The 26,780-nt window shown below is 38.3% G+C and overlaps 2 protein-coding genes across 20 annotated transcripts in view; one reads left to right on the forward strand and one right to left on the reverse strand.

The window, feature by feature from the left end:
• KCNIP4 (potassium voltage-gated channel interacting protein 4) overlaps positions 1-14,631 on the forward strand; it is a 1,247,498-nt gene extending 1,232,867 nt beyond the window's left edge. For all 5 annotated transcript variants that reach the window (XM_017866805.1, XM_017866809.1, XM_017866808.1 and 2 more), the window contains 4 exons: positions 8,121-8,228; positions 10,001-10,105; positions 11,027-11,089; positions 13,207-14,631. In XM_017866805.1, coding sequence (XP_017722294.1) covers positions 8,121-8,228; positions 10,001-10,105; positions 11,027-11,089; positions 13,207-13,254 — 324 coding nt within the window. In that variant the 3' untranslated portion in view covers positions 13,255-14,631. The remainder of the gene's footprint in view (positions 1-8,120; positions 8,229-10,000; positions 10,106-11,026; positions 11,090-13,206) is intronic.
• Positions 1-26,780, reverse strand: part of PACRGL (parkin coregulated like) — a 45,300-nt gene that overhangs the window by 9,581 nt on the left and 8,939 nt on the right. For 3 of the 15 annotated variants that reach the window (XM_017866811.1, XM_017866812.1, XM_017866810.1), the window contains 5 exons: positions 26,158-26,248; positions 22,986-23,120; positions 22,369-22,476; positions 19,058-19,138; positions 15,296-16,388 (listed from right to left, as the gene is read on the reverse strand). In XM_017866811.1, coding sequence (XP_017722300.1) covers positions 16,332-16,388; positions 19,058-19,138; positions 22,369-22,476; positions 22,986-23,120; positions 26,158-26,248 — 472 coding nt within the window. In that variant the 3' untranslated portion in view covers positions 15,296-16,331. Of the gene's footprint in view, positions 1-8,252; positions 10,007-12,902; positions 13,047-15,057; positions 15,267-15,295; positions 16,389-19,057; positions 19,139-22,368; positions 22,477-22,985; positions 23,121-26,157; positions 26,249-26,780 lie in introns of those variants that run through there. The other 12 variants (XR_001884440.1, XR_001884439.1, XR_001884438.1 and 9 more) reach the window with 12 other exon arrangements.

The raw sequence follows: 26,780 nt of genomic DNA on the forward strand, positions 1-26,780 counted from the left end.
TTTGAAGCAATTGTGAATGGGAGTTCACTCATGATTTGGCTCTGTTTGTCTATTATTGGTGTATAGGAATGCTTGTGATTTTTGCACATTGATTTTGTATCTTGAGATCTTTCCTGCTTTCTCTTGTGGGCATTTAGTGCTATAAATTTCCCGCTACACACGGCTGTAAATGTGTCCCAGAGATTCTGGTATGTTGTGTCTTTGTTCCCATTAGTTTCAAAGAACATCTTCATTTCTGCCTTCATTTTATTATTTACCCAGTAGTCATTCGGGAGCAGGTTGTTCAGTTTCCAACTAGTTGTGTGGTTTTGAGTGAGTTTCTTAATCCTGAGTTCTAATTTGATTGCACTGTGGTCTGAGAGACAGTTTGTTATGATTTCTGTTCTTTTACATTTGCTGAGGAGTGCTTTACTTCCAACTATGTGGGCAGTTTTGGAATAAGTGCGATGTGGTGCTGAGAAGACTGTATATTCTGTTGATTTGGGGTGGAGAGTTCTGTAGAAGTCTATTAGGTCTGCTTGGTGCAGAGCTGAGTTCAAGTCCTGGATATCCTTGTTAACTTTCTGTCTCATTGATCTGTCTAATGTTGACAATGGGGTGTTAAAAGTCTCCCATTATTGAGTGGGAGTCTAAGTCTCTTTGTAGGTCTCTAAGGACTTGGTTTATGAAGCTGAGTGCTCCTGTATTGGGTGCATATATATTTAGGATAGTTAGCTCTTCTTGTTGAATTGATCCCTTTACCATTATGTAATGGCCTTCTATCTTTTGATCTTTGTTGGTTTAAAGTCTGTTTTATCAGAGACTAGGATTGCAACCCCTGCTTTTTTGTTTTGTTTTGTTTTCCATTTGCTTGGTAGATCTTCCTCCATCCCTTTATTTTGAGCCTATGTGTGTCTCGCATGTGAAATGGATCTCCTGAATACAGCACACTGATGGGTCTTGACTCTATCCAATTTGCCAGTCTATGTCTTTTAATTGGGGCATTTAGCTCATTGGCATTTAAGGTTAATACTGTTATGTGTGAATTTGATCCTGTCATTATGATGTTAGCTGGTTATTCTGCCTGATAATTGATGCAGTTTCTTCCTAGCATTGATGGTCTTTACAATTTGGCATGTTTTTGCAGTGGCTGGTACCAGTTGTTCCTTTCCACGTTTAGTGCTTCCTTCAGGAGCTCTTGTAAGGCAGGCCTGGTGGTAACAAAATCTCTCAGCATTTGCTTGTCTAAAAAGGATTTTATTTCTCCTTCACTTATGAAGCTCAGTTCACTTTACGAACTCAGAATATGAAATTCTGGGTTGAAAATTCTTTTAAGAATGTTGAATACTGGCCCCCACTCTCTTCTGGCTTGTAGAGTTTCTGCTGAGAGATCCACTGTTAGTCTTCCCTTTCTGGGTAACCCAACTTTTCTCTGGCTGCCCTTAACATTTTTTCCTTCATTTCAACCTTGGTGAATCTGACAATTATGTGTCTTGGGGTTGCTCTCCTCGAGGAGTATCTTTGTGGCGTTCTCTGAATTTGAATGTTGGCCTGCCTTGCTAGGTTGGGGAAGTTCTCCTGGATAATATCCTGAAGGGTGTTTTCCAACTTGGTTCCCTTCTCCCTGTCACTTTCAGGTACACCAGTCAGATGCAGATTTGGTCTTTTCACATAGTCCCATATTTCTTGGAGGGTTTGCTTGTTTAACTCTTTTTTTCTCTAAACTTCTCTTCTCACTTCATTTCATTCATTTGATCTTCAATCACTGATACCCTTTCTTCCACTTGATCAAGTCAGCTACTGAAGCTTGCGCATGCGTCACGTAGTTCTTGTGCCATGGTTTTCAGCTCCATCAGGTCATTTAAGGTCTTCTCTACACTATTTATTCTAGTTAGCCATTCATCTAATCTTTCTTCAAGGCTTTTAGTTTCTTTGCGATGTGTTCAAACATCTTCCTTTAGCTCGCAGAAGTTTGTTATTACTGATCTTTTGAAGCCTACTTCTGTCAACTCGTCAAAGTCATTCTCCATCCAGCTTTGTTCCATTGCTGGTGAGGAGCTGCATTCCTTTGGAGAAGAGGCACTCTGATTTTTAGAATTTTCAGCTTTTCTGCTGTGTTTCTCCCCATCTTTGTGGTTTTATCTACCTTTGTCTTTGATGATGATGACCTACAGATGGGGTTTTGGTGTGGCTGTCCTTTTTGTTGATGTTGATGCTATTCCTTTCTGTTAGTTTTCCTTCTAACAGTCAGGACCCTCAGCTGCATGTCTGTTGGAGTTTGCTGGAGGTCCACTCCAGACCCTGTTTGCCTGGGTATCACCAGCAGAGGTTGCAGAACAGCAAATATTGCAGAACGGCTAATGTTGCTGCCTGATCCTTCCTCTGGAAGCTTCACCTCAGAGGGGCACCTGGCTGTATGAGGTGTCAGCCAGCCCCTCCTGGGAGGTGTCTCCCAGTTAGGCTACTCAGGGGTCAGGGACCCACTTGAGGCAGTCTGTTGTCAGATCTCAAACTCCAGGCTGGGAGAGCCACTACTCTCCTCAGAGCTGTCAGACAGGGACGTTTAAGTCTGCAGAAATTTCTGCTGCCTTTTGTTCAGCTATGCCCCGCCCCCAGAAGTGGAGTCTACAGAGGAAGGCAGACCTCCTTGAGCTGCAGTGGGCTCCACCTAGTTCGAGCTTCCAGGCTGCTTTGTTTACCTAGTCAAGCCTCAGCAATGGCGGATGCCCCTCTCCTAGCCTCACTTCTGCCTTGCACTTCAATCTCGGACCGCTGTGCTAGCAGTGAGCAAGGCTCTGTGGGCGTGGGACCCTCCGAGCTAGGTGCGGGATATAATCTCCTGGTGTGCCATGTGCTAAGACCATTGGAAAAGTGCAGTATTAGGGTGGGAACGTCCCGAGCCAGGTGCGGGATATAATCTACTGGTGTGCCATTTGCTAAGACCATTGGAAAAGTGCAGTATTAGGGTGAGAGCGTCCCGATTTTCCAGGTACCATCTGTCACGGCTTCCCTTGGCTAGGAAAGGGAATTCCTTGACCCCTTGCGCTTCCTGGGTGAGGCAATGCCCCACCCTGCTTTGGCTCACACTCCATGGGCTGCACCCACTGTCCAACAAGTCCCAGTGAGATGAACCTGGTACCTCAGCTGGAAATGCAGAAATCACCCGTCTTCTGTGTCGCTCATGCTGGGAGCTGTAGACTGGAGCTGTTCCTATTCGGCCATTTTGGGGGGATTCCCCAAAAGTACTCTCTTTACATCTTTCATTGTTACTCTGTTTTGTGTGGTGGTGAGGTCAATGCCAATGATGAGTACTGTAGGCCAGTGGTTCTCAAAGTGTGATCCCTGGAAGCAGTATAGGCTTCCCCTTGGAACGTGTCAGACATGTAAATTTTGGGGTCCCACTCCAACCTAATGAGTCATAATTCTTGGGGTAGGTCCCAGAAATCTGTTAGCAAGCTCCCCAGGTGTTGCACATTATATTTTGAGAACCAATACTCTAAGCATGTTTTCAAAGACCCTGTAGCCAGCTCCCCTTAAAATTAATGACATATTACTACTTTGTGAATTTTTAAAAAATAGTTTACATTTATAACCATCAACCTCATCTAGTTTTCAAAACTGCTCAGCAATCTTCAGTGAATAAGGCTCTGTGTTCTGCAGTGTATATTTTATACCTTCTGAAAAAGCCAAGGATTTTTTTTTTTTTTTTTTTTTTTTTTTTTNCCTAGTTCGAGCTTCCAGGCTGCTTTGTTTACCTAGTCAAGCCTCAGCAATGGCGGATGCCCCTCTCCTAGCCTCACTTCTGCCTTGCACTTCAATCTCGGACCGCTGTGCTAGCAGTGAGCAAGGCTCTGTGGGCGTGGGACCCTCCGAGCTAGGTGCGGGATATAATCTCCTGGTGTGCCATGTGCTAAGACCATTGGAAAAGTGCAGTATTAGGGTGGGAACGTCCCGAGCCAGGTGCGGGATATAATCTACTGGTGTGCCATTTGCTAAGACCATTGGAAAAGTGCAGTATTAGGGTGAGAGCGTCCCGATTTTCCAGGTACCATCTGTCACGGCTTCCCTTGGCTAGGAAAGGGAATTCCTTGACCCCTTGCGCTTCCTGGGTGAGGCAATGCCCCACCCTGCTTTGGCTCACACTCCATGGGCTGCACCCACTGTCCAACAAGTCCCAGTGAGATGAACCTGGTACCTCAGCTGGAAATGCAGAAATCACCCGTCTTCTGTGTCGCTCATGCTGGGAGCTGTAGACTGGAGCTGTTCCTATTCGGCCATTTTGGGGGGATTCCCCAAAAGTACTCTCTTTACATCTTTCATTGTTACTCTGTTTTGTGTGGTGGTGAGGTCAATGCCAATGATGAGTACTGTAGGCCAGTGGTTCTCAAAGTGTGATCCCTGGAAGCAGTATAGGCTTCCCCTTGGAACGTGTCAGACATGTAAATTTTGGGGTCCCACTCCAACCTAATGAGTCATAATTCTTGGGGTAGGTCCCAGAAATCTGTTAGCAAGCTCCCCAGGTGTTGCACATTATATTTTGAGAACCAATACTCTAAGCATGTTTTCAAAGACCCTGTAGCCAGCTCCCCTTAAAATTAATGACATATTACTACTTTGTGAATTTTAAAAAATAGTTTACATTTATAACCATCAACCTCATCTAGTTTTCAAAACTGCTCAGCAATCTTCAGTGAATAAGGCTCTGTGTTCTGCAGTGTATATTTTATACCTTCTGAAAAGCCAAGGATTTTTTTTTTTTTTTTTTTTTTTTTTGAGACAGTGTCTTGGTCTGTCACCCAGGCTGAAGCACAGTGGTGCAATTAGTTCACTGTAGCCTCAACCTTCTGGGCTCAAGCAATTCCCGTCTCAGCCTCCCAAGTAGCTGGGACAACAGGTGTGCACCACCACACCCAGTTAATTTGTTGTTCTTGTTAATCTGGATCTGGCTGGGTTGCTCAGGCTGCTCTCAAACTTGTGGGCTCAAACAACCCTCCCACCTCTGCCACCCAAAGTGCTGGGATTATAGGCATAAGCCATGATCCCCAGCCTGCTGGTTTTGAAAGATGTACACTCACACCTCCAAGGGCTATTACCTTTTAATTAAACTACATTATACGTCATAAGTAATTTTCTAAAATATGGCAGGGAAATAATTTGAGGGAGGTCTCGTTTTTCTAATTTGCACGTCACCTTATTGCCTAGTAGCAGAGCTCCCACCTCTAGCCTCAAACCTCAGATTCATACCTCTTCTACCTGGCTCCTCACTCCCAAACAGCTCACACTCACTAAAGCTATCAGACAGAAATGCAGTCATCTTCCCACCTGCAAAGCAGCTACTGGCATCCACACCATGTCCTTCTGTCTCCTGTATCAACTCCCTTCTGAGGTCGGCCCATCTACCTGCATTCTGGAGCCTCCCCGCCTTCTCAGGAGCATCAGCCCCTTTCTGACTCTTACTCTTTTTAGATTCTTCTCTTCAGTATTCAAAGTGCTCCTCATTGAAAATTACTCTTCACTCCTACTCCACTGGACTGTTCCCTATCACTTGCTGGTGACCTCCATGTTGCTGGTCCAATGAACAGTTTTCCAACCTTGGCAGCAAAATGAACAATCCTTTCCTATGGAAATGCTGTTCTCCTGAGTCACTTCTTTAGCAACTTCTTTTCAAGATGCTTTGCCAGCTTCTCCTCTCTGTGCCTGCCAAATATTGGAATTCCTTGTGGCCTTCTCTCTTCTTCTCTCACTTGACATTCTAACTTGCATGCCATTGGGAAGTAGACTAAGTATGGTGATCCAGGTGCCACAGCACCATATATTGAGACTATTCTTTCCATAGCTATTGAATGGTCCTGGCACCATTATTGAAAAATCAACTGGCCACAGCTGGGTTTATATCTAGACTCAATTCTATTCTACTGTTGTATACATCTCTCTTTATGCCAGTACCACTGTTTTGATTAATGTAACTTTGTACTGTTTTGAAATTAGGTAGTGTGAGTCCTCCAAGTTTGTTTTTCTTTCTTAAAACTGGGCTATTCAGGGCCCCTTGCAATATGAATTTGACAATTATTTCTGGTTTTGTCTTTTTCATTTTTGCCAAAAAAGGTCAGTGGCCATTCTTGATAAATTTGCCTAAGTGGAATGGTTGTATAATTCTTCACCATGATAAAACTAAGTATCATGCTTAAAAGCGAATTGAAATATTCTTAAGTTCAAGAAAAAACTAAGAATATCTATTATTTACATGATGTAACATTGTTCTATAGATATTAGGCCATATAATTAGAAAGAAGTAAACATATAAAAATTAGAAAACAGGTAAAATTAACTCCATTTGCAGCTAATATTATTGCACACATGAAAACCCAGAAGAAAACCAACATATGGTATCAGCAAATTGACAGGGTACAAAATTATACAGAAATCAATAGCTTTCATACATACAAACAACTAATTTAGAATATATGATAGAAAAATATCTCATTTACAACAGTAACAGAAAGGTTAAAATACCTAGAAATAACAATGAGAAAAAATGTAAAAGAACAATTTGGTTAAATAAACAATGATGCATTTACATATACAATGGAAACTTGAATTGTTTCCCTGATTTATGGTTAAGTGGAAAAAAAAGTATAGAAGTCTGTTTGCCAGTAAAACAAACAACTATATCTTATACTTGTATATGCACAAAAATTCCTTGGAAGTAAATACAAACTATGCCAGTTGTCTATGGGTAAAAGGAACAGGTGGCTGGGTCCAGGAATGGAAGAAAGGTTTTTCACCAGGCGGCTTACATAATTTTTAAATGTTGAACTATATGGATATTACTTATTTAAAAAAGAAAAAACAATTTGAGAAATTCAGACAGAAATACAGCCATAAAATAAGGGAATGTGGGAAAGGGAGATATAATGCAAATTCACCCAGAAGACTTTTGGATTTCCCCTCTGCTTTCATTCCTACTTAAAACTGGATTATAAACTGAATACAGCACATTGTAATGTTAACCCTGCTGTACATAACGACAAAAAATCTGGCCGGGCACGGTGGCTCATGCCTGTAATCCCAGCACTTTGAGAGGCCAAGGTGGGCAGATCATAAGGTCAGGAGTTCGAGACCAGCCTGACCAACATGGTGAAACCCCCATCTCTACCAAAAATACAAACATTAGCCAGGCATGGTAGCGGATGCCTGTAGTCCCAGCTACTCGGGAGGCTGAGGCAGAAGAATTGCTTGAACCCGGGAGGTAGGAGGTGGAAGTTGCAGTGAGCCAAGATCATGCCACTGCACTCCAGCCTGGGCAACAGAGCAAGATTCCATCTCAAAAAAAAAAAAAAAAAAAACTAAATGAATTCAATCAAGTTAATCTGGCCAGTCTGCAATGCAATCAAACCAGCTTAACCAGGATACAAACTGAGGGCTCCATTTACTTAACAAAAACCTACACAGCCAATGTCCTTGCCAGGGACTATTATAAGCAGCCTCTTTTTCAATCCTCATAAAATTGTGAAGAGGTAGATACTATTATTAGCTCCATTTTACAGATATGAAAATTGAGGCAAAGGGATGTTAAGTTGCCTGAAGACACAAAGCCATCCAGTAATACAGCTGGAGGGTGAAACCAGGCAGTCTGTCCTCTCCAGCTCCATGCTCTTACCCACTGTCCACATGTAAATTATAACTGGATTTCTTATTAGAGACCACAATTGGTTTATCTTTTATGGTCAGCCACATTTCTTATTAGCAAACGTTTTTTCATTGAAGTGTGTTATGTGTGCACTTGTATTTAAAAAAAAAAAAAAAAAAAAAACTATTAGATTCTTTTAGTATATCATGTGTGCTTGCACTGGAAAGCCAATACCACTTATACTCAAGCCTCTTGCCGTGTGGGTATCCATTGGTACAATTTCCAGTACTACCATTGATTTAACTCAGTTTCCAATTACAAGATGAAAATGTTAAGACTAATGAGTGATTTATGCCCACAGAGAAGTCTGAAAAAATAGACAACCAATAACACATCAATCATTTTGCTAAATAAATGGTTCAAATTCCAGAGGGTTGTAGCCCTTACTTCCATCATTTCTTTTTTTTTTTTTTTTTAGAAATGTCATAAAATTGTATTTTGTTTCTTTTAGGATTTCATCAAAGGTCTTTCCATTTTGCTCCGGGGGACAGTACAAGAAAAACTCAATTGGGCATTTAATCTATATGATATAAATAAAGATGGCTACATCACTAAAGAGGTAAGGGATACCTCACTAACATGGCAATAATTTGGAAGATTTTCATTTCTTAACTTTAAAATATTAATTGCAATTATTGATTTGAAAAGTTTTTCTCAGGAAATCCAAAGTATTTTATGTAGTGGAAGAAAGATGTACAATTAAAAATTTGGAATAGATAGAAATGGTTTATGGTGAAGCTCCAAAGTAAATATGTAACACATACAGATTACACACTTTTTTCCTGCTGGCATCTTTATTCCATTCACAGTATTAAGACCACAGTTGTTGGAATCAGAAAATGTATCCAAGCCATGTTTCAATATTTAGCCTGAAGCCTTTCTTTTCCCCATAGCATGTGATCCATAAGGAAATGCAATTTTACTATCATGGGGATTGTGGAATGACCTGATGCAATGGTGGGGTCTCCAAATGCACTTTGAGGAAGACTATCCAGGAAACAAGGCTCACAGACCAAATTAAGATACTCATATTACAGTTTATTAAACCAGTTTAAAACACAGCGAGAAGTAAAGGGACGGGTAAGTTAACTACACAGGATAGGATGCAAGTGGGGTTGAAAGACCACACTCCCTGAATCCTGGGCATGCTGTGTGCCTATGTCTTGTCTCTCTCCCTCACAAGCCTTCCCTAGAATTGCATTTTGAGCAAGAGACCCCACACACAAAAGGTGCCCGGGGCCAACAGCCAGTGACATGAACTTGCTCTATTGGAGAGACACAGGTGCAAGTGTGCCTGGCCACAAGTATAGCCTGATAAGTAGTCATGAGTTTCATTTGTGTTTCTTGCACAGAGGACACCTGGGGCCAGAACAGGTGTCACCACTGGGTGCCAAATTAAGACCTCAATGACTATTAAGTGTTCATGTATATGCAGCATATCCTAAAATATGCAGCATATCCTAAATAGTGCTTCTTGTATCTTTTTATACCCTGAATATTTATTACCCAGGTACCTCAGGAGTATTAAGTATCTCTTGTTCTTCAATTCCTTTCTACGTTTAACACATCTCAAGAATTCTGCCTGTGTCTAACTACTTGCTATTTATCTATGCTTAAAACATCTTAAAAGGTTTTACCTGTTTACAAATTACTTTATCATTTATAACAGAATTGAATACTCTTAAAAGTATATACCTGTATTATCAACCTAGTCGAGAGATCTTTCATGTGAAACAAATGTGCAACAATACATCTACACGTTTAAGTTATTAGACATTTTTACTCTCGTAAGAATGAAAATGGGTAAGGCAAAAATTAGACTGTTTTAATAAAATTTCAAGGTGTTTCCCAGGGTCAAAATATTTTGACTGGTCTTCACGTGTGACTTCAGTTAAAGCCATAGTAGGAAAAAATACAACAAAAATCCTAATGAACTTTAAGACTTACCAATTAATTTCACTAATTCTAAATGGTGTTTTTTCTCAATATATGGTGTGCAGTATATTTGACTCTCAATAGATGGAAACTGATGATCAACACATAAGATATATTATAATTCAATTAAATAAGCATGGTCTACTTAAAGTCTATAGAAATCCAAACATTAAACCAGCATATTCTTTTCCTGACTATGGTAGATATACGGAAAAACCAAGAGATCAGAATTCATTCTTACATCTGATTCTTCCGTTCTTGAGGCAGAAAGCTGTTTGCTGGCTTTTCCTTTGGGACAACCAACAGTCATCATTGAGTAGGAAAAATCTGTCAGAGCTTCTTAGACTGGTTTCTTCATACACGTGTGCAACCTCACATAAGACTTTTACTTTTCAGGAAATGCTTGATATAATGAAAGCAATATACGACATGATGGGTAAATGTACATATCCTGTCCTCAAAGAAGATGCTCCCAGACAACACGTCGAAACATTTTTTCAGGTAGGAATGAAAACAGAAGTCAAGAGGGAATGAAATTAGGAGAAAATTTCCTGATGTTTGCCAAGCACCACGATGATTCAAAAGAAAGCAAAGGTGCCGGGCGCGGTGGCTCAAGCCTGTATCCCCAGCACTTTGGGAGGCCGAACGGGCGGACACGAGGTCAGGAGAGATCGAGCCATCCTGGCTTAATATGGTGAAACCACCGTCTCTACGTAAAAAATACAAAAAAACCTAGCCGGGCGACGGAGGCGGGCGCCTGTAGTCCCAGCTACTCGGTGGAGAGGCTGAGACAGAAATGGCTTGAACGCCGGAGCGGAGCTACTGCGTGAGCTGAGAGACGGCCACTGCACCCAGCCTGGGGGCAGAGCCAAGACTCCGTCTCAAAAAAAAAAAAAAAAAGAAAGCAAAGGAAAATAATTTTTACTTAGACAAAACAGTATTTACCATCTATTAATTTAACAGCTTTGGTTTTGAATTTGCAATGCTGATAACTACACTCATTGAACATTCACTAAATCCAGGATACATTAAACAATTCTCATGTTTCACAAGCTTTGTTTTCATTCAGTTTTTAAGAATCCTATAAATCCTCATTAATCCCATTTTACAGATGAGACAAAAAGAAAGCTCTGAAAGTTTCAGCAAATTGGCCAAGCTCTGTCATATCTAAAAGGTAGGATTTTACCTAGGACAGAGTGACTCTAAATCTTCACCACATTATATTGAAAAGGGAACAGCCAGAAGGATTTGGCCCTATCGTTTTTATCTCTAAGAAACTACTGGTATCTGCTCTGAAACAGTTCCTCCACGTGAAATAAGCAGCTAGGTTTTCTTTTTATCAGCTTCAGCTCATTTGGTGCAGGTGTGAGGGTATTAAGGGATATAAGTCTAAATACAATTTTTTGTTTTCTTCCTGAACAGAAAATGGACAAAAATAAAGATGGGGTTGTTACCATAGATGAGTTCATTGAAAGCTGCCAAAAAGTAAGTAATGAAAGTATAAGAACTATCACTTCAGCTATCATAACAGCTAAACTGAGTATTAGCAGCTAGCTACCACAAACTGGGCAAAATAACAGAGATCATATGCCTAAGTTTACCACTTCTACAACCTGCAACATAAGCCTAACACTCTAAAAACAAGCACCAATTACATAATCAACATTTAGAATGCCTACTGAGTCAAGCCATGGAGGAAACCCTCCATATCTTTTTGAGGATACAAAAGTTGCACATGTATTGTGGTTTTTTTTTTTTTGCTGTTGTTGTTGACAGAGTCTCACTCTGTTGCCTAGGCTGAAGTGCAGTGCTGTGATCTCGGCTCACTGCAAGCTCCACCTCCTGGGTTCACACCATTCTCCTGCTTTAGCCTCCCGAGTAGCTGGGGCTACAGGCACCCACCACTGCACGTGGCTAATTTTTTATTTTTAGTAGAGACAGGGTTTTACCATGGTCTCTATCTCCTGACCTCGTGATCCACCCGCCTCAGCCTCCCAAAGTGTTGGGATTACAGGCGTGAGCCACCGCACCCAGCCTGTACTGTGTTTTTGATTCCCCAATTCCTTAGAGAGTATTCATCATGGAGGATAAAACATATACGAGAATTTGAATTGCTCTTTGCCCAGACTTAGCATAACTCATATATTATCTATCATATCTCCATAGAATTAGAATTCCTAGATAGCCAAGTATGCATCACAACAGGCCATGCTTCTATCTGATTTCTAAGAGAAAAACCATTATTTTAGTGTACGTGGACAAGAAATGGCTCTTTGGCTGAACTCACTAATGGTTTTCTGTCACAAAAAAGAAACAGTGGAAAATTTTCTCTGAAGAGAACTGCAGGTAGTAGCCTGTTATCGAAGAAACCAGTGTTAGCTTACTTAGAATTATCTGACTTGATGTGTGAGTAGAACCACAGTTAAAAATTGTTAAGGCCTGGTACAGTAGCTCACAACTGTAATCCCAGCACTTTGGGAGGCTGAGGCAGGAAAATAACTTGAGACCAATGTGGGCGACATAGCAAGACCCCATCTCTACAAAAAAAAAAAAAAAAAGTTAGCTGGGCATGGTGGCACGTGGCTGAAGTCTCGGCTACGTGGGAGGATCACTTGAGCCCAGTTGAGGCATGATTGTGCTACTGTACTCCAGAATGATGGGCAATAGAAATGGAGTCTGCCTCGAAAAAAAAAAATTTTTCAAATAATCATGAAAACAAAGAAATCTGTTTTTTCTGTATTTTTAAATTGTTGTTCTTACCTTTCTGGATGTCTGCTTGTTTCTCAACTTGAATTTCAATGTGGTGGTCTTTGAGAGAATTAGTGGTGATGTTGTTACTTGGTTTCTAGCAGTGGAAGCCACTGTTGGTTCAGCCACCATTTACCACTACCATAAACAGCTCACTAAGTGCTATTCACATTCAACCGACAAGTGCTCCAATAATGCAAAAAGTCTGTCCCCTAACTCAACTCATTTCTAAAGACTACGCTAAACTGAATACAGCCACTGAGCAGTCATTTCTGCTCCCCAATCCTTTCTCTGTAATGGAGATCATTCATTTTTAAAGTCTCCTTCAGTCAACACAGATTTAGCCATAACTTGCAGACAGAGAGAGAGATGATTACTGCAAACATGTTCCCTCTTAATCCACTATCCTGCCTCCTACACTCCAGCCTCCAATCTTCATGAACTGCTGGCTCATACACACACACAATTTTCCTTGTACCTGTATAAAAGTCTGTGTGATTTGGCCTGTGATCTACATAGAATGCCAAAATTCTCATTTGCTTTGACTTACCTCTGCGCCTCTGTAGTTTCCATTTTGACATTATGATTTGAGAAATATCTTCTATTAAATACCAAGTAAAGATTTAAATAAAGTGGTTTAATGCCTGGTCAATAGACTCCACAAAATATAAAATGGGTCCTCCTTCATCGTGATCTATGTGGAAAACGGATAGAATGGCATTTATATTTGCAAACACTTAATATTTGAGCTTTTGGTATAGGTGGTTTGTGGGAGGGGGCAATACTTAGGGGCAAAATAGTGCTTTCCCTTGCAGATATGGTGAATTTAATCGCTCTATGTTTCTCCCTTACAGGATGAAAACATAATGCGCTCCATGCAGCTCTTTGAAAATGTGATTTAACTTGTCAACTAGATCCTGAATCTAACAGACAAATGTGAACTATTCTACCACCCTTAAAGTCGGAGCTACCACTTTTAGCATAGATTGCTCAGCTTGACACTGAAGCATATTATGCAACCAAGCTTTGTTTTAATATAAAGCAATCCCCAAAAGATTTGAGTTTCTCAGTTATAAATTTGCATCCTTTCCATAATGCCACTGAGTTCATGGGACGTTCTAACTCATTTCATACTCTGTGAATATTCAAAAGTAATAGAATCTGGCATATAGTTTTATTGATTCCTTAGCCATGGGATTATTGAGGCTTTCACATATCAGTGATTTTAAAATACCAGTGTTTTTTGCTACTCATTTGTATGTATTCAGTCCTAGGATTTTGAATGGTTTTCTAATATACTGACATCTGCATTTAATTTCCAGAAATTTTCATGTCTGAATGCTGTAATTCCATTTATATACTTTAAGTAAACAAGATTACTACAATTAAACACATAGTTCCAGTTTCTATGGCCTTCCTTCCCACCTTCTATTAGAAATTAATTTTATCTGGTATTTTAAACATTTAAAATTTATCATCAGATATCAGCATATGACTAATAAAACTTAATAAGCATTTAATTTGCCATCATACATTACAGCCAAGGCCTATATAATATACATAATTTTGGATTTGTTCAATCTTACAGGCTGTTTTCCATTGTATCATTAAGTGGAAGGTCAAGAAGGCATCAAACAAAACAAGGATGTTTACAGACATATGCAAAGAGTCAGGATATCTATCCTCCAGTATATGTTAATGCTTAATAACAAGTAATCCTAACAGCATTAAAGGCCAAATCTGTCCTCTTTCCCCTGACTTCCTTACAGCCATTCAGGGACAAAGAAACCTTGCCCCACTGTCTACTAGGAACAAACAAACAGCAAGCAAAATTCACTTTGAAAGCACCAGTGGTTCCATTACATTGACAACTACTACCAAGATTCAGTAGAAAATAAGTGCTCAACAACTAATCCAGATTAGAGTATGATTTAGTGCATCATAAAATTCCAACAATTCAAATTATTTTTAATCATCTTAGCCAAAACTGTAAAGTTGCCACATTACTAAAGACAGACACATCGTCCCTGTTTTGTAGAAATATCACAAAGACCAAGAGGCTACAGAAGGAGGAAATTTGCAACTGTCTTTGCAACAATAAATCAGGTATCTATTCTGGTGTAGAGATAGGATGTTGAAAGCTGCCCTGCTATCACCAGTGTAGAAATTAAGAGTAGTACAATACATGTACACTGAAATTTGCCATCGCGTGTTTGTGTAAACTCAATGTGCACATTTTGTATTTCAAAAAAAATAAAAGCAAAATAAAATGTTTATAACTCTACTGTCTATATTATAGGTCTTTTCCAAGAATTTTTGCAATTAGATTTAAAACTAAATCTTATAGTATTTTCTAGATCGCAGATAGCTCTGGGTGGTCCTAAATGCAATGAAAACAGGTAAAAGCAAGGCCAATGGGCAGGCAGCTGTTGTAGCTAGTATGATCAGAGGATGTGACAAGGGAATAGAGATCAGAGGAAAAAGTATGCTAGACAAAGGGCTCAGGAAGGACAAGCTCTGAGGCAGGGTGGGCATTTCTACATTAAGAATCCTCAGAAATTACTTGTACTCTTTCAAATTACAGTTGTGAGATTATACCTGAAATGAGAATCGTAGAGGTCACTCCAGGTGTTTGGGGAATAGAGCAAGGAAAGTGCATTCTGAAAAGCTGCTGAGATGCAACACTGCTGTTCCGCAAGACCCACCTTTCCTTTCCATCCCTTTCATGCTTTGGATTTGCTGTGGCTACAGAAATCTCTATGGCCTCTCCTTTTGCTCATAAGATAGAAGGTCTCATTCTTGTTTTCAATTTCTCTTCCTCTCCTCTGCTCCTCTCTTGCAGAAGGAATCGCTTCTATTACATCAAAATTCTGAACTATGTCTAAATTAAGTTTTAAAAGCTTCTTAAAAATTGCTAAACATAAGCAAAACAAAATCCATGAATGCATGTACAAGTTTTAACATTTTAATTGCTGAATATCCTTATGTGAACATCAGTATTTTCTGGCTATGAAATGCAAAAATAATATTTACTTAAATACAGTTAACACCTAAAATTTAGGTAGTTGTAATGAGTTGTAATAAACAACATACTTGTAATAGAATTTACAGAATTAGAAAAAATTTCTTAAACTATTCTAGAATACTCAGAAAAAATTTTCCAAGCATTGTACATTATACAATACATATTTACAAACAATAATTAATAGTGTATTCATGGGGCCAGGCATGGTGGCTCACACTTGTAATCCCAGCACTTTGGAAGTCCATTGTGGGAGGATCACTGGCCAGAATTGAGACCAGCCTGGACAACAGAGTGCGATCCCATCTCTACAAGCAAATTTTAAAATTAGCCAGGCATGGTGGCCTGTGCCACCATATAGTCCCAGCTAATCGGGAGGCTGAGATGAAAGGATCATCTGTGCAATAAAATTTGAGGCTTGCAGTGAGCTATGATTATGCCACTGCACTGCAGTCTGGCAACAAAGCAAGATCCCTTCTCTCTTTTAAAACAATTCTTAAAAAGTGTATTCACAAACATTTGTCCACTATTTTAAATTTCTACGGTCTTGTTAAATATTAAACCCAAGAAACGGCAAACTATCTGTAAAACTAAGGGCACAGCTACAAGTTGTTTGCCAAAAGTGTTATAAATAAAAACGCACCTGAAATTACAAATGCATCTTATCTTGCCAACTCAATAATGGTTCTTCGCACAAATAATAAAAATAAAAAAAATAAAACCTCAGAAAATTGTACTCTTACAGAACTTATTTTAGTAACTTTCCATTAGTAACTGTTCTTTTTTGTTGCTGAATAACTTTGATTCAGTGTATATTCATCTTAACCTAGTAAATAATGAATGGTGGCTGTGATTTACAAAAGAATAAAATACATGGAATAAAGGTTCCATGAGTACCCACGGTCAGTGTTTGACACGTCACCAGGTAGAAAAAACAATTTTTGTTGGCTCCCTTCTTCAACAGCATATGGAGCAGTACGTTGGAATTTTAGATTTGATGATGCTAAGGCTTCCCTGTCAACAGAAAAAAAATTGAGCATCATTAGTATCATGCAGACTTCCCCTAACAGGTATTGTATTTGCAGGAATATGCCTAGAAAGTATCCAAAACTCAAAAAAAGGGTAAGAACAAAATGATGAAATAAGAAGGACTTTTCGCTGTGTTAAATAAAATATAGGCTCTTTTTTTTTTTTTTTTTTTTTTTTAAAGAAATCTATCTTATATTAAGAAACAGAACAAAGCATTGGCAGGAGAAGTGGTCTAATACATAGTTTTGTCAGACCCAGAAGCAGGCTTTGGAGATGTAAGTTGCAGAGTCCTTATCATTGTGGTGATAGTGGAAGCCACACAGAAGGATGATGTTCTTGAAAAGGTTGGGAGACATGTGGTATAGCTCTGTGAAGAATAAGGAGGTGACACCTTTGGAAAGAGGATGTATTGGAAAGGAAGAATAATATCCATCCTTTTTGGCAGGAGGAAAACTAGGGGAGGAAGAATGAAATAGTGGTGGTGACTAAAGTATCTAACTAGAGAAGTAGTTAGAAGCCAGACTACCAGTATCTGAATTCAGCATCTACTGGTCACTTATTTGTCAAACCTGGACTAATTACTTCTCTGTGCCTAAGTTTCTTGATCTTTAGAGGGAGATAACAATAGAATCTCCCTCTGATGACTAGGAAGAGTAAATGAGTTTCATGTCTAAAAAGTACTCTGCAGAGTACCTGCCATGTAATAAGTTCCCAAACAATCAATAAAGATCAGGATTTGTGTTGTGCCTTTCCCAAAATAAATATGCATTTCACTTAGAAAAAAAAAACAAACCAGGCTAAGAATGAACTGATTTCAAATTTAAGGCAGATCAGTTCTAAGAAAGTAACACTGTGACTATCTGTAACAGCTATTTTCCTGTACCCAGAAGTTGAATAGTTCCATCACTGATACACACAAGTCCTAAGAAATGAGAAACCACAACTAAGAACACTCATTTTTAAAGACTTATTTCTAATATTTAAAGAAAGAAAGAGATATATAAGCTTTTACGCTCTCAGAAGAGAAAAAAGAGCATTAATTTCAAGAAGGATTACAAAGTAATAGAGGCTAGCACAATAGTAATTAAGCCAAGAGAAAGTCTTTGGCATGTAATTGCAATAGAAAATTTTCTATTACAATAATTACATCTATTATTAAAATATTATGTAGGACATAATGAGAAAACAAGAGAAGTCAGAAGAAAATAAGTAATTAACTACAAAATCTGTTTAAAAATTCTGTATTAGCAACATTCAAAGCTAGTAAGATGGAGTAGTAAAAAAAAGAATTTGATATTTCTGGGATCTTGGATTGCTCAGGTACACCTCTGTGTTCCCCTTCCAAATCTTAATGTGTTGTTTCTAAACTTTATTTACATGCATACTATCTCCTCCTCCACACCCCCTCCACTCCCACCACAAAATCTAACATGCCTGGCCTGTCTCTTTCTACTTGTCCCATTTCCCATACTGGCCCACAGGATATGGAAAACTACCTAGGGAGGGTTTCCCACTGAAAAGCTGTGGCATCATTATTTAGCATTTGTTCACTTCCACTCCACAGAAGAAGAAAGGAGAAATATGTTTTGCATTTAAATTCTCAGAAGAGCAAGCAAGAATTTCCTTGCTGCAGAGGAGACATGGGATTAGCTAGGGGAAGGTTCTGCACATCTCCTCAAGGTGTCCGAATGCTAATTCTCTGCCTAGGACCCAAACACAACAAAGAAATTTATTATCCAGTAGGCTTTGGGACTTACTTCCTCTTGTAAACTCTATTCTAGGCATCCATCATGGAAAGAATGTAATCAAACAACTCGTTGAAATTGGTCAAATGAGGTAATTTCGCTAAAGCTTTATGTCTGCCATTTTAAAAATTGTATATGATCAGGCAAATTTTCTCGTAACTAATACCTTCAGAAGTACCTAGAATGGAACTAAGTTATGCAATGTTAAGATAGTCACATGTAATTCTATCATTAAGATCCGATTAAACAAAATTCCCACAAGCAAGGACTTTTATGGAAATATTTCTAAGATGAGATTATCTGAATGCTTCCTTCAAATGCTGAAAGTTCAATTAGTCTAGTAATTTGACACCGTGTAGTTATGAAATCCTCCATAATTTTGTACCTTGAAAAGTTAGAATAACCAATTAAACTATTCCAGCACTGTATGTGCATGTGTCTGTGTGTGTGTGTGCACCTATGTGGTATGCACGCACTTACAGACAGAATAGTGCAATCATCTGGACGTCTGAGTCAGAAAAGATAGCAAATGAAAGAGAAAAAAGTATTTTTCCTCAATGAGCTAAGTTAATCATTTGGTTTTCTGAACTTTTCAATGGTCAAAACTAAACCACTGAAAATACCTTAAAGAAAAAAAAAAACTGTACCGCTGTGCCACATGGAATGCCATATTAAGCACTGTGAAAGTATACAAGCCCTACATTTATTCAATCTGAGTCTGGTCTGAGTGGCAGGGCTTGACCTAGAGACAGAAACTCTGAGTTCTTAAAGGAAAATAACAGTATCAATTTCACATAGTTACCCGTGGCTGAAATGAGACAGTATATGTTAAATATATAGTCAATTTAATAATATGCCTAAAAGTTTAAAAAAAAAAAAAACAGACTTAAGGAATAATATTCTACTTACACTTCCGCCACATTGCTCTAGCTTTTGTAATGCACTGGTGATTGGCTCTTTGAATTTCTTGTCCATTAATCTCTTGGAAAGCTTTTAAAGTAAGATTAGGGGGAAACAAAATGACTTTAAACTTAACATCACCATATGCATAAGTAAATCTTCAGAAGCACCCTTTGTTTTAGATTTCAAGGCTTCTCTTAGGAAGCATCTCATTGAGATTTGCATTATAGGTACCTCTGTATTTGTTTTAAAAAACAATTCACATTATTTCAAGTAAAACCAATCCTATAAAATCTGCTACAGTATGCTATCTGAAGTTTTCTATAAAATAGCATATTTTGCGATTTTGTAATCTGCAAGAGCATTGAGGACCATGATGGAAAGCTTTGCCTCTAAAGCACACATTTTCCCGCAATAAAAAGGGAAGAGAGGACAAAGGACAGAGGATTTACATGAGTAATTTAGTAATAGTGAATGCCCTGGGGATGGAGAGCGTCCCTCTCCAGTCTTCCAGTTGCTTTCTTCACACTGCATTACCCTACTGAATCTGTATACACCCTGTATAGCACAGAGGTTAATAGGCAGATCCAGGGGCCATCAGCATCAGAATCACTTGCGATGCTGTTTAAAAATGCAGATTCTTGGGTCTCATGCCATACTTAACCAGAATCCCAGGGCAGAAGCCCAGATTCTGCATTTTAAGCAAGATTTTCAGGTGATTTATTCCCTTTTTAAAGTCCCATACATTTGCAGCTCAGAAAAGGTATAATTTATTTTGCATAGAGGAAAAAATGAGTTGTATATAGGGGTTCAGTAACTGGTTTTGAAAAATTTCTTCTAGAAGAATACCCCTTCTTCCAATAAGCATCTAATGTGGAAGTCTATAAACCAGATGAAAAAGAAGGCTTTGAGGCTGAAAGGTATGGAAGATGGGGGTGAGGGACGAAGCGGGTCTGATAGCAACTCACTGACATCCTCAGTGGTGTCTGTCTCATAGTGAGTGGTAACAGATCAGGAACTAACCCTCACACAACCTATTTCTAGAGCTCTTTATATAATATCAGGATCTGACGGTCAGGGTGGTGTCTAGGTCTTCCCAAAATGCTGGCAGCCCAGGAAAGCTCGATAACCTTTCAGTCAGTCCTTGTCTAGGAAAATGAGAGCTCTGAGAAGGAATGCAAGTGACCAAAGATAAATGCCACTTACCCAGAAAGATTAAAAAACAAATGTATACAATTGTTAATCTGGCCTTTTCTGCCACTGGAGGTGGGACTGAGAGGCTATTTAGGAAGCCTTGCTTGACTGACTTTGAGGAAGGATCCAGTGTGACTCCTTTTCTCTACATATCACTACCCCTTGACTCCATCCCAATATTCTCAGCAGATGTCCTTGCTGCTTATTTCTACATCCCCCACCCACCTGCAAAAAACAAACACAAAAAACAAAATCAAAACCAACAATCTCCACAAGGGCTGAGAGCACGCCAGTTTCTGCTCAGGATTATATTCTCAATGCTTGGCACACCTGGCACAAAATAGGACGGCAGAGTGCAAGAGATTATTATTAAACTACTGAATATTTGAATGAATCACTTTGTACACTACTGTGAAATTCCCGTAGTTGGTCATCCACACCCCCTGATATGAAGCTTACAAATATCTGCCAAGATTCTCTTTCTTCTGTCCTAAGACTCCTCATATGTCAAGGCTTGAGAGTCTATTCTCACTATGTCTTCTCCTCACCTGAAACCTCATGGAATTTCATCTACCACTTATGAGCACATCTATCCTGATAGTCACCATCGCCCCTACTTCTTAGAGTGTTAACCAGGTGGTTCTTGGTGTGTATTACACTATTTGTGGAATAGGAAGTTAAAAATATAGTTCCAGGATCTCTCATATGGATGGATCCAAGAAAAAACAGTGGACCCATGATCAAAATCATACCTCAGCTGTGAAATACAGAAGAACATAGACAGGGAGGTCCTAAGATGTTAATCTTTCTATCGGTATGTATGTCCCTTGCCTAATGTTTGGCCCTTGCCCCTAGCTCTTGAACGATAACCTCTAAGCTCTTGGAATGTCCTGCCAGATAGGGTATCCTTGTCAACATGGGAGTTTTGGGCGACACCAGGTAGTCTATACAATGTGATTTATGATGAGAACTTTGGTTCACAGGGTATTAGTTCAACTTCTAGAGAGGGTGTAGACTAATGTCAACCACACAGGCAGGCAGTCTTGCCTGCATGACAGACACCAATAAAAATCCTGGACACTAAGGCTCAGGTGAGCTTCTCTAGTTGGCAATACTCCATGCACGTTGCCACACATTGTTGCTGGAAGAAGTAAACACTGCATGAACAACTCCACTAGGAGAAGAAAACTGAAAACTCCGTGCCCGGTATCTCTTGGACCCTGCCCTATGTGCCTCTTACCTATGCTGCTTTTAATCTTTTTTTGTTGTAAGAAACCATAACAGTGAATAACAGCTTTCCTGAGTTCCATGGATCGTTCTGGCAAATCATCAAACCTAAGAGTGGTCTTGGAAACCTCAGGAGCTGCACAGGGTCCCAGTAAGTATTTATAGTAAGAACTAAAGTTACACATATCAGGAAAAAGTCTCTTCCTGAATGCAATTTACAGATTCACTAAAACATCACAATGAAAACCAAAAATACTTAAATGTGTTTGGTAATACATGATTATACAAGACAGTGTATGAGCACTGCTTATAATTCATAGTTATTCAACATGAACATAATAGCATCTTACTATTCATTAGCTTTTATCCATTCAACTTTTTTGTTTTTTGTTTTTTTTTTGACTAAGTCTCGCTCTGTCACCAAGGCTGGAGTGCAGTGGCACGATCTCGTCTCACTATAACCTCCACCTCCCATGTTCAAGCAATTCTCCTTCTTCAGCCTCCTGAAGCTGGGACTACGCTTGGCTAATATTTTGTATTCTAGTAGAGATGGGGTTTCACCATGTTGCCCAGGCTGGTCTGAAACTCCTGAGCTCATGCAATCCACCCACCTCCGTCTCCAAAGCGCTAGGATTACAGGCGTGAGCCACCAAGCCTGGCTGGTTTACTTTTTATTACAACCCTAAACTCTGCTCATGTAGCTGTTTTCCATTAAAAAAAAAATAAAACTAATACTGTCCATTAGTAAAATGTTTTATGAATGAGTTCTATATTTTTTGTTAAGGATGATGAGATTTTTAAGGTTTTGAGTTAAAGATTTGAAGTTGTTAAATCATAAAGAGATATGATTGGTGCATGATACATACAGCCAATCATTATCTAATCTCTGCAGTACTTACGCTTGTAAGCAGATGCTTCAGATGGTCGTTTAGAGAAGGACCAACAACAACACTTAGCTGAACTAGGGCATTCAATCCTCTTTCAAACACTTCATCATCCGAATGGACCTGTAAGGTTGGTTAGTTGGGGATATAGGGGCATCAGGGAAGAGAGGAGAAAAGGAAAGAAAAGATAGATTAGACAAAAGGGCAAGCAAGTAGAGAAAAGGGTAAGATTAAACATCTAAAATCAGAAGATAGTCAACAAAACCTAGAATTTTAAAAATAACCTTCAACACAGGACATCTAGAAGCAAAAAGCAAATTTTCCATCTGACTGAAGCATTAACTAAAATATATCTAGCATACAGGAGGACTGATTTGAGGTTCATTACTGCCTCTAATTACTTAAAATGTCCCTTTTCACCTTTAGTACATCCTCTAAAGATGTCTTCAAGTTGTAGTTATCTGGCCCTGAGTAACAGTTGCCTAATTCTGCAAATATGTCAAAATCACAGATAAAGAACTAATTTGCATATAATTTGGAGGAAAAAAGACACACAATATTCTAAATATATTACAGCTTTCTTTTCTATCATATGTTTTCAACTATAAAGTACAATGAAATAAATGACATACCAGAGCTGCCTTTAGCACAGGAATCAGTCTAGGTAGCAAAGGAACAGCTTTTTCAGAAGCACCTCTGACCAAAAGTAATTCTCTAAAACCCTCCTTTGATACAAAGGTGTATGGATGCTTGGTTTCTCTCAGACCCTGCCAAAGACCAAGAGGAAACATGATTTACTACCCATTTCATTATGGTAATAACAGAAAAATTGAGTCTTTACTTGCTTAAACAAAAATCAAGTTTCATTCTTGTTTTCCTAATTATAATTACAATTTCAGCAGTTACAATTTCAGTTACACTGAGAAACTGTGAGACAAAGGGTCCCTTGGTATCCCAAGGGAGACTGGTTCCAGGACCCCAATGGATACCAAAACCTGTGGATACTAAAGTTCTTCATATAAAACAGCACACTATGTGCACATACTCCCATATACTTTAAATCATCTCTAGACTACTTATAATCCTATTACAATGGAAATGCTTCATAAATAATTTTTATATTGTATTGTTTTAATTGTATTTTTTATTGTTGCACTGTATTTTTTTTTAATAGTTTCGATCTGCAGCTGGTTGAAACCCTAGATGTGGAACCCATGGATAGGAAGGGCCAGCCGTACAGGAGACAAGAGTAATCTCTACCCACAGAAGGGAAGGAAGGGAGACGAAAAAGAAAAAAATAAGAAAAAGGAAAAGAAAAGAAATGAAAACAGGGGAGGTAAGAAAAAATATAAAAAGAAAGAGAAAATAGGGAGGAAGGAAAAAGCAGGAAATGGAAGGAGGAAAAGGAAAGGTAAATGAAAATACAGAAAAAAGAAGGGAAACTCACTAGGATAATAAAAACATTTTGTTACGTACAGTCAAACACTTCCTGAAAGCAGAGCAAATTATTCTGTTTATAACCACTCCTTTATGAATGCATGGCTATGAGACCCACTACATTTAGTGATTTTATAAGTTTCTAAAATAAATTTCCTTCATATTTAAGTATTTTATATTAACATATTTAGAAAGCAAGTATTATACTATATGCATTTCAAAGGCATGTTAAGATTTTAAACATCATTTGTAATACTGAAATGCAGTATGAAAATATTTTTTAAAAACTGTAGATCATATCTCACTATGCCTTTCACCCTAAATGCATTAGAAACAATTAGCTAGGACTCTTTTATGATCTAACCAATCACAGTGAGTCAAGATAAAAGGGCCATCTGACTTTTTTCAAAATGATAAAGTAAAACAAAATTAACAGTAAACTCTTTCAGTTTGACTATCTATGTATAAATAAGATCAGCTGCAAAATCATGCTTAGAAATACTAATTTTCAACTAATTTGTCCTTCAGATCTAAATATCTGCTTCCAAATAGTAATCAAACATTTCCCTTCCTCAAAGATGTCATGCTTTTGAAAACCATCCTGCCAAGCACATGAGCATCATTTTGGATCACAGGTTCTATCATCTTAGCAGTGTCCTGTATCCTATTCATTTTAGAGATAATAACTCTCAGATTAAAAGTTGAAGTGGATTTCAGCCATGGTTCTTCTGTCACTACTTATCTGTTAGTAAATGAGGCCAGGAGAAAGATAAACATCTACTCAATACAGAAGGAAAAGCATTGACATTTGGACAATAGGTACATAAAAGGCTGACTTTAAGCAGAAGTTAGAGTCCCTTTAAAGATATCCCAAATTAAAGCACTCCCTGTACAATGTGATTAGCTACAGTACACTTTCAAAGGTATCACCAGTTTTGATTAGTCTAAAAAAAAAAAAACATGGTTTGTTACCCGGTAAAAAAGGCTTAAGGTTTAAATAAGAATTAAGGAAACATCACAAATTTTGTGTGTGTGTGTCTGTGTGTGTGTGTGTGTGTTTGAGAGAGCATCTCACTCTACTGTGCCCGGCTAATGTGATTTTTTTTCTTTTGTAGAAACAGGGTCTCCCTATGTTGCTCAAGCTGGTCTCAAACTTCTGGGCTCAATTGATCCTCCCGCCTCGGCATCCTAAAGTGCTGGGATTACAAGCATGAGCCACAGTACCCAGCCTAATCTTTAATGCCAACTTCAGAACTGAATTTCAAAATAGGCTACCTGTAAAAATACACTACTTGTAATACTGAGCAATAAATTAAGAAAAACAAAAACTTACAGATTTTGCTAGTAACTGGTTACTCTTAAAAGAGTAAACATATTTGGAAAATTAAAGGAGGAACTAGAGACTTTGATGTTTCATTTTAATTAAGGAATCTCAATTGGAAAAATTACTTTTTTCTGTTTTGCTCCCACTTGGTCCTCCCCACTGGTTTTATAGGAAAGGCAAATAATATTAACCTAAAAAGGCACTGCCATGTTTATAGAGTAAGTTACACAGCAGTAGCTAATCTAAGTAAAACTATCAGTGAAAGAACTCAGGTGTTTTATTACTAATATCACCCAAACTTGAATCTTTTGTTTCTTACTAATGACAACAAAATGATCCTTAACTTTCAACAAGGCAAGTAATTAAAAGTTTAAATACAAGACAGCTGGTTAATTCATTGCTCTACTTCTAACTCTAGGAATAAAATTCATAGAAGACAGCAATGATTCACTTGAAGCTAAGACTCCACCAACATTTTTCCTGACACAAAAAATGTTAAATTATATAAAGAAAGCTTTCAAAAAAAATTTTTTTAAATAGTCTATAAAGCTACCTCCATGATATTGTACTGGAAATGTACAAGTAAAGCAGAGAGCTGGAGTGTTCTCCAAAAGAACATTTAGGTAGGTAGTATCAATTCCCTAAGAAACACATCATGTCAACACGATTGGTTGTACACAGAACCACTTACCACTATCTGGCACAGTTTTCAGTTTAATCCCAGATGTTTTCCTGATTTCACTAGTACCAAAAAATCTGTCTCCTCATTATGAGTCCACGTATTTTTTTAAATAAGTACAAATATTTCATCCAGTTATCTATAAATCCCTATGCAGACTAATTCCATGTTTATAAAGCTGATTAATCAATTTCAAATAACTATATAAGAATCATAATTATTTCCTAAGGGGGTGTGGTGTTTCAATGCCTATTGTGTGCTTCCTTTTTCAAAAGCACAGAATGAAATTTACTGACAAGCTACAAAGTAACATTTAATCCAATTTTTAACATTTTTCTTCTAATAGAAGAGATGGCATATTTACCTCAGCTAAAGTAATAAGAAGTGGATCAAATGAAAGACTTTCAGGAGGACATTCCCACTGTAATCTGTGTTTTACTGAACCATGTACCAATCTAAAATATAAAAGTCAGTGAATGCAATAAGAAAAATATAATTCTATATTAAGCAGGGATCATCTAACATACAGTATAACCATATTGGAACAAGGACATTTTACAAAGCAATGTCAATAATCCTACAAAATCCTACTCTTTCAGCAAAAGTGACCCCACATGTGTTAAGGTTACAGTTTTGGTGCTTAATCACGTTGCTGTCTGTGAATCTTAACGCAAATGTTCCAGGTGGTATCTTTTGGTAATATAACACAATAGGTAATCTCCAGAAATGAAAAAATGCAAACAAAATGTAGTAATTATTAAAAATGTTTTACAAGGAACATTCTTTTTCAGATATAGATCATGTAACCCTAACACTAACAACCTGAAGGCAAAACCAAGTTTTCTCTCTGTTAAAGAGAAGAAAACCGAGGCCACGAAGGTAAAATGGCCCATTCAGGGTTACAAAGTGGTGGCTCCTGAATTAGGGTTTCTGTCTCTTTTAACTTTTTTTTTTTTTTTTTTTTTTTTTTTTTTTTTTTTTTTTTTT

The sequence above is a fragment of the Rhinopithecus bieti genome, unplaced genomic scaffold (genome assembly GCF_001698545.2).
Source record: "Rhinopithecus bieti isolate Rb0 unplaced genomic scaffold, ASM169854v2 scaffold_1599, whole genome shotgun sequence".
Lineage (NCBI taxonomy): Eukaryota > Metazoa > Chordata > Mammalia > Primates > Cercopithecidae > Rhinopithecus > Rhinopithecus bieti.